Source organism: Falco naumanni, chromosome 1 (genome assembly GCF_017639655.2).
Source record: "Falco naumanni isolate bFalNau1 chromosome 1, bFalNau1.pat, whole genome shotgun sequence".
Taxonomy (NCBI): domain Eukaryota; kingdom Metazoa; phylum Chordata; class Aves; order Falconiformes; family Falconidae; genus Falco; species Falco naumanni.
In genome coordinates, this window is record NC_054054.1 from 52676731 (window position 1) to 52697967 (window position 21237).

Here is a 21237-nt window from a genome sequence, read left to right on the forward strand (position 1 = left end):
TGATTAATAAATACCATCATATCCTGCTCTACAACAGAGAGCGTTTTTGTTTCATGCGATGCTGGTGGGAGAAATGACCTACTGTATTGTAAGAATAAACAAGAAAAATGTTATTATCAATGGCTTCCATCTTTTTCTTCTGGTTACTGTCACAAGAGACAGCACTGTTTGCCAGAGTGGCATTTCATTATATTTTATCTGTTCATGCTTTATCAGTTTATTATTTTTCTGTCTATACATAGCATATGACAGAATATTAAAGAAATGTAACTTGGAAGACATTCTTTTACAGAAGAAGAATAGTTTTCACTGTTTCATGCATACATGTACTTTGTTCTGATTTATAACAGCATTACATTGTTTTTTAAGACAGTAAACAATGCCCGTTGATCTCAGTAGAGAGACAGCCATGATCTTCAGCAGGCAGGCAGTCTGTTCAGAAATGAAATCACTGTTCAAAGGCTCTGGGGCTAGACATCTATGTTTTGTTTCTGCTATCAGTTTGAGTTGTCAAAATGAAAATATGTCACTGTTCAGCTTATCGGGTCCTGATTTTGGCATTTGTGTTCACATTACATTTTTGGTGACTATGCCTAGATACTTTATTTTAAAAAAGAGACCCCACAGCTAGGACCAGGTTGGCTTTGTGACTGGTACCGTGTATGTTCTGTGGAATTTTCCTCTGGTGTGTCTTAAGCTGTGGGACAAGAAGCAGAAAATCCTCTTGAGATGCTCAGGTATTGGGTCTGGCAGGGATGGACTTAACAAGAGCTTGCTGAGAAATTGAAGAACTTTGAGTGTTTTAGATTTCTACACAAAATCATTTGTTATCAGGAATAAAAGGTAAAACTACCAGAGAGAAATACAGAGAATCATTTAAGTTGGAAAAGACCTTTAAGGTCAAGCACAACCATAAACCTGACACTCATGTTCTTATGTAGGATAAGAAAAAGATATTTGTATAAATCTAATAAAGTTAATATTACTACTTAAAATATTTTAAAATCTAAATCGGGACTTTAAAGACAATTGCAGGGTAACAGGGGGAAAGGCCTCTTCTTTGTTATCTTCCTGTTGTTCAGGGAGGCAAGGAATTTGGAGGGAAAAGGAGATTATGCTATACCAGAGGGCCTGAATGACCGAGAGCAGTGTTGGGTATGGTAGGAAGTGTCTGAAGTGGAGATGGGTATGGAGCACTTAGGAATAAGACTGAGAGGCTCCTGAGAACAGCAGCAGAGTGTACTGGTTTCAGCCGGGATAGAGTTAATTTTATTCTCAGTAGCTGGTACAATGCTGTATTTTGGGTTTAGTATGAGAGTAATGTTGATAACATGCTAATATTTTAATTAGTTGTTGCTAAGTGACACTTATACTAACTCAAGGACTTATCAGTTTCTCAGGCCCTGCCAGTGACAAGGCTGGAGTGGCACAAGAAGGTGGGAGGGGACACGGCCAGAACAGCTGACCCGAACTAGCCAGAGGGATACTCCATACCATGGAGTGTCAAGCTGAGTATATAAATGGTGGGGTGGGGTTGGTTGGGCAGGCTATTGCTGCGCAGACTGGCTGGGCATCGGTCGTCGGGTAGTGAGCAATTGTCCATCACTTTTTTTTTTCTCTTTTGGGTTTTATTCCTCTTTCCCTCTCTCTCCTTTTCATTACAATTGTTGTTACATTTCATTTTATTTAAATTATTATTTTTTTCTTATCTCAACCCCCAAGTTTTACCTTTTTCCCCATTCTCCTCCCCATTCCACCAGGGGAGAGGGGGGAGTGAGTAAGCAGCTGCATGGTGATTAGTTGCCAGCTGGGGTTAAACACAGAGACCTAAGTGAGCTTTGTGGATTCTGTGAATAAAGATTATTAGAAGGTATGCAGAGGAGGGTGTATGGAATTGCACCCCCAGCACAAGAAGGATGTTAGTAACCAGAAGTGGCTCAGTGGAGGGTCACCACCAGAACCGGGAAGCTAGAGACTGGGAAACAAAGCTGGGGGAGATGGGCTCGTTTAGCCTGGCAATGACCAAAGTTAAGGTGAATCCTGCTTGTATCTGAACAAATAATAGAGTCCATATGTTCTTCCTGGTGGTGGTGTTTGCTTTTGCCGTAAATTCACATTCTGCAACTCATAGGTTCTTGTCACAGTGCAGAGGTTGGGTTTTTTTGATACTAAAGGGCATTTGCAGAGGCAGTTAAGGGAGAAAAAGGTATGGTAACTGTAGTCAAGGACAGTGGGAAATTACTGGTGTGGATTTTTCTTATAACCCTCAGTATTCAAAGCCTCTGGATCTCCCCAGACATGAACTGTCTTCTTTTTGAGGAATGAAGACACAGTATGAGCCAACTTGGCTGGTGCGTTCTAATGACATTCAAAAAACCAGAAAGACCAAGGTCGTTATTTATATGTATTCCATCTAAGGTATAGATACACCTCTACCAATCAATTTGTTTAGGAAAGACAAATATATCAAAGAGTTTCCTTTCTAGCATCTTACATTTTTAGTATGCAGTTCTGCAAAAAGAAATCATATTTGCAACAACAGAATGATAAGTATTTTCTTTTGCTTACGTAATTCTTATGAAGTTTGGCTAATAAACGTATTTTGCTTTTCAGAAGTCTGTAAGTACATGCTGGCATGTTTTTCTGTCTGGTGTGTTTATGGAAATACTTTTTAAAGCAGGTGTAAGTATTTTGAAAGGTAGGGACGAGCCACCTAGCAACTTCAGGTTAAATGCTAATGAAGCCATATTTTTCTAAAGGAAAATAGGTAGAGGGGTTGGTGGACAACAGATACAATATAGTATGACAGCAAAAAGCTAACAACATTTCATAGTGTTTGTAGAGGTATTGTCTTCGAAAATAGAGGCTATGCATATGAATCTAGTTAAATTACTCCTGTGTGTTGGATTCGGTTCTGGCAATCTTAAATCTAGGGAAAATCAACAGAAGGATATTGCCATGGTTCCTCAGAAAGCCATTCCCCAGACTGTTTTTTGGCAGGGCACCGCAGCAGTGTTAGTGTTGGCTTCTAGTACTTTCCCTTAGGTAAAACCACATAGTGCAGGGGAAGCCCTATTTCCAACCATCATTTTTTGAGACCTGTTTGATAATGGCACCTACAAATCCTTCCCTCTAGGAATCTGGGATAAATCTAAAGCAATTTATTCAAAGATTAGTTTATTTGTTTACACAAAGGCATTAAACCCATAGTATCTTCTCTATCATGTCCTGAATATCTGTAGTTTCCATCTAGCCCAGCTGATCGCATCTCTGCCTGGAAAAGCAGGAGGCCATTGTGCTCACAGCATGCTCTTTCTCTATGGGCATCTCTTTATGACCAAGCAATTTGCCTTCTCTTCCTCTCCACTGTCCTTCAGTAGCTTGTCCAAATCTCTGTCCTTTTCTGGGTGTGGGGGTGTGCAATGATTTCACACTTGCATTCTAGGCTGGGCATTTCTTAACTTGAGCCGATCATGGGGTATAACTGAGCAAGTAACTCTGCTTGTTTCTTCACTACTATTGACTGTGCTATTGTTTAACTTGTTTTCTGTTGCTTTCTTTAACAATCCCTTTGCACTAACTCTGTGCATTGAAAATCCCTAATGCAGACATACATAGAAACATGGATCCATTTTTTATTCTTATTTATAGACGCCCAGTTTAGATTTCAAAGCAATCTGCAGTTCTTACCTGAGCTCCAGATGTTTTTAGAGGTCTGCATACATTGAAGGCTAGGAAAAAGCAATAAGTGAAAGTAATGTCAGAAAACTATTTCTGTTATTGGCAGTATTTAAGAAAGAGAGCAATGCATGTCTGTGCTTCCCCAGAATACTCCTTCCTCTACTGTCTGCAGCTTTGAGCCTTCCTGGGTTTTGGGTGACAATTTGGTATTCAGCATTTTTTTTTACAGAATTTTCTTTCATTAATTTCACTAGCCACTTTTTGAAGTTATGTAAATTTTTACTCTCCGCAAGAATATGTGGCAAGAGTTTCACATTTTATTTGCATGTGTAGTGAAGCACAATTTGCTTTTGTTTGTTTTAAGCCTGTTCCCTGCAAATTTCACCTGATGTTCCCAGTCCTCCTATAGGAAGACCCAGGGAGCAGTTGTTCCCTGCCCTTTCTGATTTTCTAGACTGCTGCTGAGTACCCAGCTGATATTTTGTCGTGCTATTAATTAGAACAGTTACACTGGGAAGAGCACAGACCAGATAACTTCACATAACAGACCCACTGGTACCACACAAGAAACAAAATACTAGGGGTCACAAATACTGTAACATTTACTGCAGACAATCATTTTTATCTTGGAGAAATACCATCATTGTAAACAAGGCTAGATGAGAAATTCAGTATTTGTCTGGGAAAGGTGTTAAATCATTCATATACTTTCTATACTTTATACTTTTGGGTTTTGCTGAGTACTTTAGGAGACTATAGATTTAAAAGCATACTTAGAAAAGAAAGATTTGTGTAGGTTAGAAAAGAAGAATAGGAGCAACTGTGGCAGATTTCTCTGGAAGAATAATTGGGCTTTGAAAGACCTAGAGTGTATTCTTTGTATATAAAAATAGAAAATAAGGGGGAGAGGAAATGCTGAGGCCAGAGATGGCAGAGCTTCTTTATACAGGATATTGAACATCTTATCATGGAAAGTGAGGCAAAAATATAATACAGTAGTATGCTATTAAAGATAAAAACGGAATGTGCAATTACAATAGCTTGAAAGCAGTTCCAGAAATGGTTCTTGTCATGCATAAGGACAAAACATAGTATATCACTACATGGCATCAGAGAATGTTATCGTTTTGCTTTTATTGCATAGGGAAGTATAATTTTCTAGGGCAGAATGTTTAGTTCTTGAAGCATTTAGTACAAACTCATGAAATTCTTATATTCATACCTGGTTTCAGGATGATCCTTTAGTTTATACTGCTGTGCTTGAAAAGATGTTTCAGGGTTTTTCCCAAACTTTGTAACTATAAATAAAAACAGAACTTATTTCCTTTTGTGTGTAATTTGACAGTATCTAGCAACTACCGTGAAGTGAATTAACTAAATTCCATAATGAGGGGGAGGCAGTTCAGTAGAAAAACCTAATAGGCTGCAGTCAGTCTGGCTTTAAAGTCAGCTAATGGTTTCAGTGGGAAACATTTATACTAGTACTGAATGTTACATGGTGAACATTACAGGTTTTGCTGATGCCAAGTATGGTTTAACATAATGGTAAGTAATGTAGAATGCTGTACTAGAAATATATGGAGGGTTCATAAATCCTTTTTATAGGACAGGATAGATAGGCATTGAATGTATTAATGGAGTTAATACTGTTTCTAGATGAAAATCGGGAAAAACTGTGCCTTAATCCACAAAAGGAAATGCCAAAGGAAATTATGAACTCATTAACACAAAGTTGTAAACAGCATAAAAATCCTGTATCCTGTATCTATCTTCAAAATATTTAAGTGTAACATTTTTTCATGGACATTCATGCATGCAGACACAGCAAGTGGCTTAAGCTGTTTTTTCAAAGCTGTATGCACATCTAAAGAATTAGTGTTTTTAAAACTTTTTTTGAAGAAAACTTGGGTTTTGTAACTTTAAATCCTAAAACTTTTAAAAAATCTTTCTTTCAAAATTCTTACCCTTGAATTATGAAAGAGGAGAAAGATGGAGAGAAGGGTGATGTTCTCTGTGTAGATCAGATTAATCCAGTTTTTTCTCTTCAGGATATCCTTCCCTTCACTTGCATTTTCCATGGAACCTTGGATTTACTTAGAACAAATGTGATACCCTGGTTCCCCACATTGCTGTAGTTAATGCTAAGTGAAATTCCTTTTTTCCACTGTGTCTTCCACGACTGTTGAGGTCACTCTGAATCTCTTTATTCTCAGCAGATGCGTACCCATGTCTCTTAGTAATTTAAATATAGAGCCAGATGGCCTGATGCTACATAGCAGGGTAGATGTCAGGTTCCTATACTGATTACTTCAGCTGGAATCTTAATGATAGAATATTTTGTTCTTGGAATATGAAGGAAAGATATATTAATATTAAATACTAACCTTGTTCTTCTCCACGTGCCTATATAAAATGATAACATAGTAAATATTTTTTTTTGATTACCAACTTGAATTTACCCCAACAGGCCCAACTATCTTTTAATTCTAAACCAATTTATAGACATTCAATCATTAGTACCTCATCACTTTGTCAGAAACTCAGGCTGAATCCTTATCTCTGTCCACTGGCAACAACGAGAACTCAGTTTTAGGGGTATAAGTAAATATACAGTTTACTGCAATGATCACCATTTCATGATGACTGTCGTGCATCAGATTAATTTATAATATGGTATTCCTTCATTGATCTTGTATTAAATCAAGAGATTGATTTTGATTGACTGGAGATACACTATCCATAGGTTAAAATCGGTCAGTTCTTTTCAGGCTCCTTACCTGACGGTATGGCTATTTTTACTGTCATGGCAGATACATCATTCAAAATCACTGTGTGGAGAGTCTTAATTCAGCATATTGCATTATAAAGAACTGAATGATAGGCATCTAAAGACCAGAGTTTGACTCAAACTTTCACCGTATTTCTGTATTATTTTGATTCACATTGGAATAGTAATTGTTTGTTACTGTGATTCAAGACTAAATATTTAAGAGAAGACTTGTTTTACTCTTGTACATGTTGCAGTTTGAGTATGCCTTCGAAGTTACTTCCCCAATAACGTTTAGCCATTACTTAGAAATTCATAGTCTCATTCAGGTCAGAAGGGACATAGGCAGGTCTCTAGTCCAAGCTCCTGCTTAAAGCAAGGGGAATTCTGAGACCTAGGCTCAGAGCTTTGACCAGCTGGGTCTCGCAAACCTCCAGAACATAGATTTTGCAGCCTCTCTGGGCAACCTGTTCCAACATCCCCATAAATACCCTCGCTTAATTTTTTTTGTCCTTATTTCTGGTTGAAACCTCTCATTTCAAGATCATTGCTTCTTGTACTTCCACTCTGCACTCTCTAAATTGCCATGCTCTGCCTTCTTGATAATGATCTCTTATGCATTGGCAGCTGCTGTTGGGTTCTCCCAGAGCCACCCCCCCTCCAGGCTAAGGGAGCCCAGCCTCATCAGCGTCATTTCCCAGGGCAGGTGTGGCACACCCTGACTGTACTGGTGACCCTCTGCTGCCCACTCTCTGTCAACTGCAGCCTTGTGCAGTACTTCAGGTTTTGTCTAATGAGTGATGAGTAAAAGTGTATTTCCTTCATCTCCTGGCTACGCTTCTGTCAAGACAGCTTGATGCGGTTAGTCTTTACGGCCACCAAAGGCATGCCAGTGGCTTGTGCTCAGTCTATGGTTCCCAAGTCCTTGCTGCCAAGGGGGTTGGTCTGTCCTGCGGCAGGATTTTGCATTTGTCCTTTCCAACTTCAGGAGGCTTGTCTTGACCCTTTCTACAGCTTGTCTGGGACCTGGTGAAGGGCAGTACTGCTCTCAGACCTCTTAGACCAGCTGTTAGGTGTCTGAAATTTGTCTTGTTTCAGACACCAAACTCTTGCTTCCTTCTCCACGCCACGCTCAAACTATTTGTGTCTTCAGATCTATATGAATGGGAAGTGATCCAAATTAAATTTTATCTTTTCCATGTTATGAGATATACAATATTTCTCCTTAAGATGTTGCCAAACTAAGAGCCTGTTAGGAGCTGCAGTATTTGTGCAGCTGTACAGTGCCCAGCCAGAAATATTAATTACAGATGTAAGATATTTATTGTTCTTGGGTTGGTGATGGTGGTGTTCATATTTGGTTTGTAATGGGTCAGTATCTAGGCCAAGACAAAGCTTTTTTGTGTTAAAGTATTATCTTGCCAATATGTAATCTTTTTAGCATTAAACATTAATTACAATATTGCAATCAAACCATGTTTCGTACTGATCTTTCAAACTAAAAGAGTTTCTAGCTGTGGAAAGAGTGAGGTTTGGGACAGCCTTCCAGTCAGAACTGTGGGGAAGAAAAACTCAAAGGACTTGAAAGTTAGAGCTAGACCAGTCTATAGATTTGTGCTACAGCCCACTGTGGGGGGGAATGGCTGGGCTTCACTAGTATAGAGATTCCTTTCTTTCCTTGCAATGAGATTAAAACCCAGCACAACAGAAACATATTAGTGCATTAAATAGAACATTCAGTAAGAAACACAAAATGTCATAAATTATAACCTGTCTCTGAATTTTACAAACTTCCTTTAACACTGCATTGTTGTTGGGACTGTATCTCTTAATGCATCTTATAGGAAACCACTTGTCATAATTAAACCCCTTTATTGCTAAACCCATTTCCTCTGCTTGACTTCATTGGGCTGAGCAGAAAGTGAAGGAACTCATTAAAAAAATTTTATAGAAACTGGGATTGGAAAAAAAAAAATATCACTTGCTGTTACCGGTGTCTGTGTAAAAGTTACTGCTTTACATATGTCTATAGGTGCATTTCCAGCATCACCTCTCTCAGTGGGGCTGGAGGTGGCCATGCTGGGAGGAGAACTGGTCAGCTTGGAGGAGTTGGGAAGGGAGGGAAGCGCCCTTGTAACCTGTCGAACAGGGGAACCCAGAGCTTCAGCTTCAGCATTGCTGGCATTGAGAGAGCATGTGTCAGCGGTGCCTGGAGCAGAGCCTAGAGCTCCCTTGGTGGATGTACTGAGGCTTACAGGGCTGCCTGTGGCCCAGGAGGTTTGGGGACATAGGGGAGTGTGAGCTCAGGCAGGTGGGCTGTGCTGTGGGGCGCTCGGCAGGTGGCGAGGGCCATGCATCACTGTGGCTGTGGTCCCCACCTGGGACAGCAGTGAGGAGTTCTGCTGGAGGAAGCCATGGGACCACACAGGCACCTAAGCAGCAGTGTGTGGCCCCCTCAGTTGCTGCTGGGGCTATTTTGCAGGCAAAGCTGCCATTTGTCTGGGGTGATGGATTTTGCAGGGCTTGTGGGAGGCCCTAGGGAAGGAGTGGGGGGAGGAGAGGGTGAAGGGAGCTGGGGGATAACAGGTGAGGTTCATTCTGGATATAAAATTTGTTGATTTTTATTCCTCTTACTGAAAAGGGTCATCCTATTTTTGAGGTAGCCTTGTATTTACATCACAGTAATACTATTATACTCCTCTGTTGACCTTATAATTTCAATTTTCTGCTTTTAAAAATGTGTGGAATCTCTGCTTCTCTGAATGAGAGCGTCTGTCCCACTGCTCACTGTTCATAGGCACCCTAGACATAGCATCTGTCAGTTGTAAGATGCGCTTTTATGTGGATGCTTGGAAAGGTAGCTTTGCGCTGTATGTATGTTTTTGTTTCTGCAAGCAACTTCAGGAACGTACCTGCTATTCAGAAAGTAGCAGTAGTGAAAATGCTACACACATTAAAGATAGATGCATTTACGACCCAAAGCTAATATGATTCTTACAGTATCTTTACCTAGTAAGCTAAAATACTGTTACAGGAGAGGCTATGCAGCCATGGAATGAGTATGTTTTTTATGGTCCTGATATATACAAAGATGATTACTTACTTCATTTAGTTCCTTAACAGATAGATGTCTGGAAAAGAAAGAATTATATGCAAAACATTTCATTATCATAAAATAGAAATCACTTTGAGTACTTAAACACTTTGATTACATCATCACTGAAAATTAACAGCCCTTAGCAGGGGAAGGATTTTATTACTGCTATAGAAGTTCAGAGGCTGGTTATGTTTTTACATAAATTATTTGCAGGAGAAGGTTATAGACTTCCATTAAAAAAATAGCATCCACTGAATTCATTATGGTAAATGAGAAAAGTCTTTGTTAAGGATTTATTTTGGGAGGAGGGGAAAAGAGATGAATAATTATCGGCTCTCTTAAACACTTTTCATCTCATACCAAAAAGTCTTATTATGAACTTTAAAGTTAGCTATAAATAGAGGTAAGTTCGTTGAAGACTGAAGAGTTTCAAAAGAAACATGCACAGAGGCAGAATGGAAAGGGCAAAGGAAAGGAGGTGTGAACCAAGAGGAGGAATGGACATGCTCCTCATGGTCCTGATTCAAGTATGTTATTTGAGTTATTTTTCTGCCTTCTCCTGATATGCCTGATCAACAGGGATATCTTTCTTTCCTGAGAAGGTTTGTCAGAAAATATTCTGCCCTCAAAGAGGGACAATGTATTGAGTCTGACATCTTTTGTTAGATATCCTGGATATGATGAACACTCATGCTTTTTAGTAGCATGTATCTCATCATAAAAGAGATAGAGGACCAGATTTTAGAAGTTATTTAGTAATATAAGGTGTGGATATCTAGCAGTTTTTTGAAGGCTCCAGGATGTAGTCCCTGCTTAGCTTACCTCCTGGACAGAGAAAATAAGACACCAGGTTATTTTGCTAAATCAGAGAGAATGCAAAAGGACAATACATCATAGAAAACCCTGGGAGCTATTTTTCAACACATTTTCAGTGAGAAGGGGTCTTTTGCTTGTACCTGTGCTGAAAACATCAGCATGGAGGCTTAAAGAGGCAAGAAATTTGGGAATTGTCTGTTAGGGGAAAGTTTCAGGAAGGCTAGGAGGAAGGAGAGGAACTGTTTTGAGTTTGGATAGTTGCTTTTGTGTTAGCTTCTGCAATTTGTTAGCTTGGTCTCAGAGGTCATTATTTCTTGTGTGAAAGCCTATATTCAGGACATTGGATACATGGCAAAGAAGCAGCAATAAAGGTGTGCTGGCAGGGCTGGCCTCCACCATGAGATGACTTGCTACTCACATGGCCTGCTTACCACAGGCATGTAGAAGTTGAAATCACACCAAAGCTTCTAAAATACATTCCAGGATCCTGCACATGCCTATTTTTTATGAGGCTATTTATAGACTGTATAAATAATGACGTGTTTAATTTTGTAAGTCTTCCAAATCTTGTTGGAAAACAGGACTCACACTCCTAAATCACATCTGTGGTTTGACAGCTTTGCTTGGAGTCTTGCAGGTAACGGTCATAGCGCCGTACTCCTCCACGATGCAGTTCATACGTATGCTTTCTCCTTAAAAAGCTGTGACTGGACTGAAGATGGGTGAGAAATATTTTGAGTGAAGTGCTTGTGTGGGAAATTTGGGAAGTGTCTTCCCAGATCACATGTGGTCTTAGTGTGTGCCACTCCTCTCTTACTCATGTGATTAAAAAGCCTAGTATAATCAAAATACCCCAACAAACTATTAGAATTATTTTGATACCTATAACTATAATGAGAAGTGGAGCTTTGTGGTTATGATTTTTGCTGCTGCCTTTTACTTCTAGAATAAGAAATGGTAAGTATTTATATTAAAGAAATTGGCTTTACAATAGGACCTTTCAAATCCAAGGGCTCTGTATACTGATGTCTGGCTGGCAAATGTGTTTATAACAGTTCTCACAGAGCTTTCAATGTATGTACTGTCCTACCAAGGGAGGGAATCAGTCATAGGACTTGGAACTTTGCAGCTATAGGTCAGGTCACACATCTGACTATGAAGCTACTTCATGTTAGTAAAATGTCTTAGCAGCCAGCAGCTTTTGGAACCTAATCCATGAAAGAATTTAAGCACCATTCAGGAAAAAAACCCACCACAATCCATACTTAACCTCACTCCTTAAGTATATACTTAAGTTTAAGCAGAAGATTATTTCACTGATTTGTAAGCTCCACCCCCCCACACCCCCCTCCCCCCGGGATTTGTAGTGACCTTTGTAAAATGAAGCGAAATTCCATCCTGATGAACTGAAATTGAAACCATTTAAAGAGGGATGGACAGGATTGACGCTGCTCAGTTGTGCTCAGACTTCTGGCTGCAATAGGTTTTCGTTGAGAGGCTTTTGAGTGTTATACCCTGTGGCCCCTGGGTGTGTGTCGTTCCTCTTCCCAGCATGTGCCCACCACCACCCCCATGATGAATGTGCATTTTGGTCACACAGCAAGAGTGCATTTGCATCTGGTTACATGGCAGTGAGCAGCAGCAGCGCACATACGTGCTCGTCTAACTGGGTAAGAGTGTTGTGTGAAAAAAGCAATCAAACTCATAACCTGACATATGCATATGCTTGGTCGTGCAGCTGGACACAAGAGGTTTGTGCTTCAGGACTTGGTGCTCATCCACACTGCTGTGTCAGGATGCTGAATGAACATGGGTGTGGTATGAGGGAGGACGGCAAGATGGAAAGAGTAAGAAGCAACTCGTGGTCTGGATTCATGGTCTCATGGGCTGGAGCAAGACTTCTGGCTAAAGATTAGTAATTTCTTTTGCTGAATGGAATGTCCCCGGGATATGGAGTGCCTTTCTGTATCTCTGCTGCAGTCACTGTATTTCCCTGTCACTTGATTTACCAACTGTGCTGAGCAAGCGCTATTGTTTCTACTTAGAAGGGGTTGCAAAACCTCTAAATGTTACTACAGAAAAGTAGGAGAAACCTTAAACAAAGTGTTCGTGGAAGTTCTGCCTACTTTGTTACTCCTTTACCATTATTTTGGCAGTTTTTTCTTTAAAAAAATGCCTGTGTCACATTACGCTAAATACCACTTCTCTCAATTATTCACAGCTGTCTAAAGAATAACTTTTGTTTTCTTAAGTAAAAGCAGAGGTGTGATGGCAGTGAAGACTTGTGGTTTGACCGGAGGGAGTGTTTTGGTTCTCAGGGAACGAGGATGAGGAATGCACCCATACCTTGTTACTTTTGCTGATATTGAAAAGGTGTGAGTTTGGCTGAGCGTGTTCCGCATGTAGAAGAGCTGTCTGCTTATCTCTGGCTCTGGAGGAAGTGGCTGATACTGCTTTGGCAGTGTCTTCAGAGGTCTAGGGGAGTCAAAGGGGAATGTTAAGAACTGTTAAGGAGTAAAAGAGGTGCAGGGACTGCTATAAGTGCAAGCTCAAGGAGTAAACCACTGGAATTTTCCAAGGGTATTTCAATGTATTTGTGCTGAGCTTAGCTCAGGTCCAGGAGCTTCTTGGGGCCCTTCAATAGCAACAGTAATTTTGGATAATATTCTACATTTGCAAGACATTACTGTACTGTGTTACATGCCATTTAACGCTGCTTTCATGTGCTTCACCGGTATGTGCCAAGTACAGCTCTTGGCTGTTGATATTTCTGGATGGATATGGCTGTGTATAAGGCCCAGCCAGGGAACACACTGCAGTTTAGACGCACAGGAAAAAATGCTCTTTATCCCAGAACACCCACTGCTAACACGTGCCCAGTGTTTTCTGGCAGACATGGGCACGCTCTGCCTGTGCTCTGAGACCAGCCAGTCAGCCCAGCTCCAGCAGGAAGCTGCAGCATGGGGAGCTTGGGTCAGTAACACTGGAGGTGCCTCCATGCTACCCTGCAGACCTGCCCTTCTGCAGCGGGCTCCTGCAGCATGTTTGTGTGGTACAGACCAAAATTAAGTCAGGGGAGAGGATTAAGAACCATCCTGGCCACTGTAATACGAACAGAAACAAATAGTGAAATTTTGTGGAATGGAATGAGATTTCTGTGCTTTTACAATTTTGAATTTGTGAAGCTACACTATCCTTTTATACTCTTATTCCTTAAGTTAAAATCTTAAATAATCTGAATATGTCTATAATGCCAATCATATTTTAAATTTCTTTATAGCTTTTACAGCAGTCATTGCAGGCACAGAAGGATAAGCTTGTCAGGCCTGGATGACCTTTTGGAAGGATGTCTTAATTGTAGCAGTTAGTGTTTGGGGTTGAAAAAATGAAGAAACAATTTTTTGTTTGTGGGCATATCATAGAAACATATATTCATGGAACAGAGCTTGGTCCACCTTCTGTGGGAGTAAATGGCAATATTCCAGTTAATTTATATGGACCATGGTTTGTAGCAAAGAAAACTGGCAGAAAGATTTAAGAGGCAATGAAGTCACTATTATCACGGTAAACAGAGCCTAAGGCACCAATACAAATTGATGGAAGGTTTTTCCCCCCCTCCCCCCTCAACGATTTGTATCTGTGTTGAACAGGATTCAACATTTGTAGACTCTCAGCTTGGTGGTAGGCTCAGCCAAGCTGATTCTGAAGATGCAGCCCTGAGCTGTAGAGGAGTGAAGGCAGTGGGTTGATTAGCATTGATAACATGCAGCTGTGGCCTTGCCTCAGAGGCAGTGGGTTGGCTGACATGGATGATGTGCAGCTGTAGCTCGTTCCTGGTAAGTAGTTAAATAGCATTGAGGATTGTGGGGGAAGGGGTTGGATGGAGGAGTAGTGTGTTCTGACCTCTGGAGGAAGGAGAAACAGCATGGACAGTAGAATCTGACCAACGGCAAAAGCCTTGTTGCAACCTACTAGTTTGTTAGTGCTGCAACACTGAGCTGCTGCTGTGAACGCTCAGGGCTCGTTTTGTTCTCTAATTTCATATCAGAACCTAAAATAGTCCAAACAGAGCCAGGTGGCAAGAGGATGCCAGCTCACTTCCAGCCATCTCGCTGCCATGGGCGGTACAGATGGATGTGAGTGTTCGTTAGCATTGAGTTCCCCAAGGACAGCAGGGGAGTAATCTCATAAGTAATCTTACCGTGGGGGAGGTATAGGGTCCTGGAAAACAGAGGAAACAAATATCTGTGTCAGTTTTTGATTTGTATTACTAAAAGAAATGTAAAGAGTTTAAATCAAGCAGACATGCCTGTGTCAACAAAGGGTTCATGTGCTCTACAGCATATGTCATAGTTCAATATGCCATTTTAAAATCACTGAGTGGTAAAGGACATCTACGTAAACCATGAATGCAAGTGAGATAATTTTGGACTGCAGATGTGAGTGCTCTTACCCTTCAGGTATTGCTAGCAAGATTGTAGCCTGCCTTTAAAACTATATTAAATGGCAAAACTACCTGTAAAAATTTTAAATGACTGTCTACTTACCTGGGGTCCATGTATTTTCATTCTTTCTCCTAAAAATAATGATTAATGATCTTTAATACAGTGCTATCCATATAATTCATAAATAAATGTATAGCTTTATGCTGGTATTGTTGTTGTTATTTTATTAGTATTGCAGCCCCTTCCCCCAACCCCTACCAACTCTACTTCCAGAACTTTTTGCTCCAAGGTTATGTTGTATCTCTGTATCTTTGTAACTTTTCCTGTTACTGAATGGGGAGCGTTAATTTATGTGAACCTAGAAGAAGCTGGAAGCTTTGGAAGTTCAGTGGGAGTTTGTTCTGTGTGGGAATGACGGCAAATCACAGTCTAGACCCGAGAGAGGTCACTGAAGCGCGTATTTTCTCTGTTAGCTGTTCTGTGCATGAGGCCAATGGGCTTCCAACAAGGCGTATTGGAAGTGGAGAGGATTTTGTTTGACCTGTACTTTATTTAGCCTTTGTTATGGATGGATTCACTGATGGATGCAGGTGCAACTTATTCTCAACCATTTGTGCTTCTCTCCATATAAACCAGACTAAATATACCTAGATAATTATGGCAATCATAGAAGTGTTGAGAATCTTCCTGTGCTGTAGCCAATAAATCTTTTTAATATCACTGACATTCATTTCATAAAAGACATAACCCAGAATCAGTTAAAGCAGGAAAAAACATGTTTGATTTTTTCAGCTTAAATTCTACAACAAAGGAGTAAAATCGTCATGATACTTGATAAAACAGAGTGATCTTTGGTTTTACCTCTGGATTTCAGAATGAAAAATTTGACAGTGATATTTATTCAGGTATTGTAAATTTAAATATAATTCAGAGACTACATATATGCTTATCAAGTTATTTGGGATGCATTTTTTGACTGTTTTGATTTTTATATAGAAATTTGTAAAAATCTTGACAAACAATGAAAGTAAACCTACTTTTTGCTTTCAAATTTATGAAAATATGACTGATTATGTAAATGAACATAGGACATGTTATTAATAAAACACCCTATCTTACTCTTTTTGCATTTGATTTTGATTTTGAAAATATTTTCGTAAGTTCTACATACTGAAGTCCTACCAAATGCAAAAAGAGATGCAATATATCTTAAGTTCTTCTTAAAGTAAACCATAACAAATTACTCTGAATAAAATCATGGTACCTTAAATATTTAACAATTCTAGAAAATAACTGTTGATAAAAATTCTTCTGTGCTGTTCATGCCATCTTGTGGCAAAGCCACATAATAGCACTGGGCATAAGCATAAATGTTAAGAGACAGTTAGTAAAAGTGTAGTTATATGCAGTGTTAGCTAAGGAGGTACTAAAAATATGTATAAGTTGCATTCTCAAACTGCAGAGTTTAGTTTACCTGCCTGTACTATCTCTGGTTCATCTTAATGTCAGCACACATCTCATGGAGGCAGGCAAACACGTAAATCTAACCTGCTAAATCCTGGTGGAATTTGAAGCTTTATATAAACTGGCAAACTGTCGGTGGGACCTTACCTAGTGATTTCTGCAGCTTTTGAAGCTGGTTCACTTGATTCTCACTCAATTCAGCTTTTTTACAAACTACATCAGGTTTTGCTCACAAGAGTCAATCTAATTCTAACCTTTCATTTTGCAGGCTTTATAGTCCTTACTTTCTCACAGTCTGTAGGAATTATTTGGCTCTATGTTTTGTATTGTAATATGAACTAAAAGGAAAAAATAAATTATTTTACATGGAAATCTCTGCATTATTTTCCCGGCAAATATTTTCTGATCAAATATAATACGTACTCTCTGAAAATCAGCTGTTAGAGCAAACATAGAAAGGATCATATTTTCTTGGCTTGGCAATTGCATTCTTTTTGACCATAGTCAGCATATAGTTCAAAGATTTGAAAATGCTAAGAGAAAAAATATCATTCTTTTTCAAGGTTAATCAGATACTTATCCCTTCAGTAGTTGACTTCATGAGATACTGCTACATGTAAAGTATATCAACTATTTTAAAAGTAGTTTTCTATATACTTTTAAAATAATCTTATGATTGAGTAACCATCAATTGAAGGATTTAACAGTTGGACACCTCATTCGATTCTTGAAGAATAAGGTATTCTGTTTCTGATTTCACCACAAGAAATGAAACTGAAAAAACCCAAAAGTTAAAGGTACACTTGTGACTCAAAATTAATGGATTTTGAAGCAAATTTACAGTGAAAGGTAAAACAATGGAGGAAAAATATATGCTAGGTGATATACCACAGAATTATAATATTTTGGTAGGAGAACATTGTCAGGTAGCTTTTGTAAATAGTTACCCTGGGATGTAAATCCTTAATAGGAATTGCTAAAATTGTTATTACTATTTAAAAATAGTTATTAGACTATGCTTTACAATATATTAATAAAAAATGCCTGAGAAGGTTAAGGAGCCAAAAAGAACAAGATTATGAGAAGGAGAAGCAAAGCATAGCAGGGATCTTGCAGCCTATTGGTGGAACAGTTCAGGAGACACAGGCTTCCCCATCCCCCTCCTTATAATTGTAGGGAAAAGGAAAACCCAGTTTTTAAACGGAATGGCTTTTTTTCCTGCCCCTTGAGGAACAGAGACCTCATGAGATAAAATATGTTTCCTTTTGTAAATAATTACTTTGATGTTAGAGAATTGAAACAGTATTGCAAAATTTGCAGTATGATTATTTTGGAAGGCAGCTGCTGTTCTGAAAACCATGTCTAGTCTATCATCTGCAATCTTTGCTTACAAAAGCTAAATATGGAAGCAACAATTTCTATTTCTGATTGCAGAAACAGGTAGTCTTATTTTTATTATACCTCTAACACTTGACATGCTCCTCCCCTCCAGAACAGGCGTGTGCTTCTGTTAATAAAACAAAATAAAGATGTGTTTTAGTCATCATCCTTGAAACTATGTGTAGTAGAAATGGTGCTGCTCCTGACTGGGATTCCTCTAATTCTTGGTAGATCTGAGCAGTCAACAAGTGAAAGCAAGTGGCGAGAACATTGGTGGAAAGTGAAACAGGAACAGCTCACAGGACCTTGTGTGACCTCATACAATCAAATGTTGTGTGGCTAGGACTTTAAATAGACTGCACTTAACTTTAAATGATATTACAGAAAAGGAGAAACCTGTTTGTGTATAAGGTTTTAGATCTTTACTTACAGCCAAGTATTGAGGGGGCTGAGATGTGTCCTGGCTATTTGTTGGGGAAGCGGTGCCTAAAGGCCTTAAACAATGTTTATCTGTAAAAGAGGAAGAAAAATCAAGCCTGAGTAATTCAGCAATGCTATGTTTTAAGGAGAAGTGGGTTTAATGTTCAAAATATGCTTTTCAGGTCAGATCTTGCCATTTTTTGTAGCAATTTAATTTTTTCCTTTTCAGAACTCAACCGTTATTTTAGTAGCTGTATTGAGGGCATAAGCATGACCCTGGTAATAGCTTTATGGTTAACTTCCTCACTGTGGTTAAAAAAGAAAAGCCTTCATAAGCTGCTACAGAGTTAAGGAAGAAATTTGACCTAAACTGTGAATAGATTACTGAATTTTTCATTTGAACCTTTGTTCTTCCCTTGCTGTTGTGGTAGTCTGGTTTGGCAAGGGGTGTGGTGGCTTAGTCTCTAGAGAGCTTTTTAATTTTACTTCAGCTTCTAATAAATGCTGCACCCATGGCTATCTAAAAAAAATGCACAGCGTGTACACTAGGATGTGTTTTCGAGTCATTAATTTTATGTCTCAAGGACATTGTTATTTGTCTATGAAAGATGACAAAATTGGATGTTAGCATTGAGTTTTGCCTTTCTGAAATAAATTTTCAGAACTTTCTTCAATCTTGTATCCTGCCACATTATAGTTACCGGGCATAACACACAGGCAAAGAGCAGCTTTTTGTTTAATGTTTTTTTTTCTCTGAAATCACACACACAAAATGGTGTCTTTTTGCTATTTCAGGACAGTCTTACATAAACAACCAAAAATTCTGACTGCTAACTGGAAGTCTTTACCAAGATCAAACAAGTATTTGGAATTTACTTCAGGTTTCCAAATAAAATGCACAAAAGTGTCTTTGGAACATAATGTAGAATATCTGGATGTTCAGACTGATTGTGATCTGCTCACACACTGCTAAGTTTAGTCACATTAAAAGCCATCTATTTAGACATCAAACTAACTCCCACAAAAATCAGTAGAAAAATCTGTGCCGCCTCTGTGAACTGGAGCAAGCTTTCATACCTGTATTGATCCTGTATTTTCTGACATTTTTGGTTTCTGGTTTCCTTTCTTCCTTGTTTAGGATTTCCCCCCAGTTTTTAAATGATTTAAAACCTCCATAGAGTGTTTATAATGGCTTAGGGCGATGGATAGCTAGAATGATATTTCACTTCTGTAAATGGGATATTAATTGGCTATGTATGTTTGGGCATTAAATGTGACTTAGAATGGCTTTAGTAAACCAAAACGTGATTAATGCAGCTATCTTGCAAGGTTAAGAATGCCTGAGAAATAAGCTCAAAGCTTTTTACAGCTATTGAAACTGGCAGAGAATGCCTTTAAAAACAGTACTACCTTTCTTGATCTGCAGTTATCATCTGGAGGAATGTTTCATGTGTTCTTTAGTAAGTTTTCCATCTTAAAGATTTCTAGCCTTAAATAGCACTAGGCTTTTCTGAAACTGTTGTGGATTTGAGCAGTCAGTTTTTTGCACATTCCAGGTGATAGGGTCATAGAATTTCTCCCATGAAGGTAATGTTGAAATTACAAAAGCAGCATGTAATTATTAATAATAAAGTAATCTAATGGAAATAAGGGTAACTGTTGAATATGAAGGTGCAGACAAAGCTCTTCTCTTGTTCCTGCCTACTATTTTATTTTTCAGTCAAACCTTTTCATTTTAAAAAATATCCAGACTGAAAACCCTGTCTGTACGGTTCCTGTTTACCTCTAGGTTTGCTCACTTTCTTTCTGCAGACAGTAAGAGTTACCTGCATATTCGGATTCTTGTTGAGGTTTGGCTGGAAGGATTCTCAAAGCATTCATGGCCTCCAAAGTGGAAGAACTCACAGTCTCATAGTCACCTTCTTCCTCCTCAGTTACCTTGGAGGAAGATTGTAAGTCACTCTTGCCCTTCATTGTCAGATCTTTGTTCTGGATAGAAGAGAAGATACACAAATAATACAAATAAATTTAAGTTCAAGATTAATACTTGATTACCAGAACCAGACATTTGGTGCATAGGAAATTTTCTGATGGAAATTGAAGGGTTGGAAAGTAGTTGAACAGAAGTTTTGGGGATTAAATTTTTTATTTAGATTCATAAAATAGCCATTTGAGAGCCAGTTTAGTTATCTCTGAATTTGGCCTGTCACCACTCTTGAAAATATGATGAGTGTTTACTTTTATGATCATTGCAGACATTTGAAATTGTGCCTTGCATTATAGTATTTTCCATGTGGTGTTTGTATTGTACTGACTGTTTGCATATGTTACTTGCAAGAACATATTAACTAGCTCATCACAAATGTTATGCTTTAAAATAAGAACATGCACTGTTTTTGGGAATTTGTGCTAGCAAATGTGCAGTCCAAGTGAACACAATAACAAGTATGTATTGAATAGTGGAATCCACAGAAATGTGGTGCTGAGAGTGACTCAGGATGTCTCTGGATGTCTCTGTGCACTTGTGCTAGGCTTGTTCAAGATTATTTTCTGGAGTCTTGCTCTGCCCCACATGCTAGAACCTAACTGCTGGCTTCCTTCAGGAGGAGACTTGTACAAATAGTGCAGAGCTGAGATTAGTGCCGAGTGAACTCAACTGGGGGTACCCAGTGTCTTTGTAAGTTGTATTTTGCTACCAGAGACAGTACAGATGCATCCACGCACTTGCATCTTCCCTGATGTTTGTTTTAATCTCTTCTTGAACTCACAAGTAATGGTGAATCAATAGCTTCCAGAGATGTCATCTTCCACTAGTTAACTGTCCTTTCAGTTTGTGCTTTTTGAGTGCTACAAATTAAATCAATTTGTTTTACCCTCCAAGGACACTAAAAAAAATTATGACCCACTTTTTCAACCTTTATTATGCTTAATGCCTATAATTATATTTCATTTTAACCTTCTCACTAAACAGGTACAATTCTTTAAAGCTTTCCTGAATTGTCAACCAACTTAGAAGACTTTGAATCTTGTATCCCCACTGTTACTTTCCTGTGAACTCTCTCCAGGTTGTACATGTCTGTATTACAACATCAAGCAGACCTTCAGGTGTTCTTGACAATACATTTCAGGGTGAGGTTTGCCTTTTTATAAAAGTACATAAAAAATCC

General features: G+C 38.9%; 1 protein-coding gene across 1 annotated transcript in view; it reads right to left on the reverse strand.

Annotated features, from left to right (window-relative positions):
* CLNK (cytokine dependent hematopoietic cell linker) overlaps window positions 1-21237 on the reverse strand; it is a 35404-nt gene that overhangs the window by 9823 nt on the left and 4344 nt on the right. The window contains exons 2-11 of the mRNA XM_040594111.1: window positions 19897-20059; window positions 18081-18160; window positions 17732-17777; window positions 14909-14937; window positions 14563-14582; window positions 12708-12836; window positions 9552-9579; window positions 6066-6084; window positions 4904-4979; window positions 3691-3731 (exon numbers count right to left, since the gene is read on the reverse strand). Coding sequence (XP_040450045.1) covers window positions 3691-3731; window positions 4904-4979; window positions 6066-6084; window positions 9552-9579; window positions 12708-12836; window positions 14563-14582; window positions 14909-14937; window positions 17732-17777; window positions 18081-18160; window positions 19897-20059 — 631 coding nt within the window. The remainder of the gene's footprint in view (window positions 1-3690; window positions 3732-4903; window positions 4980-6065; window positions 6085-9551; window positions 9580-12707; window positions 12837-14562; window positions 14583-14908; window positions 14938-17731; window positions 17778-18080; window positions 18161-19896; window positions 20060-21237) is intronic.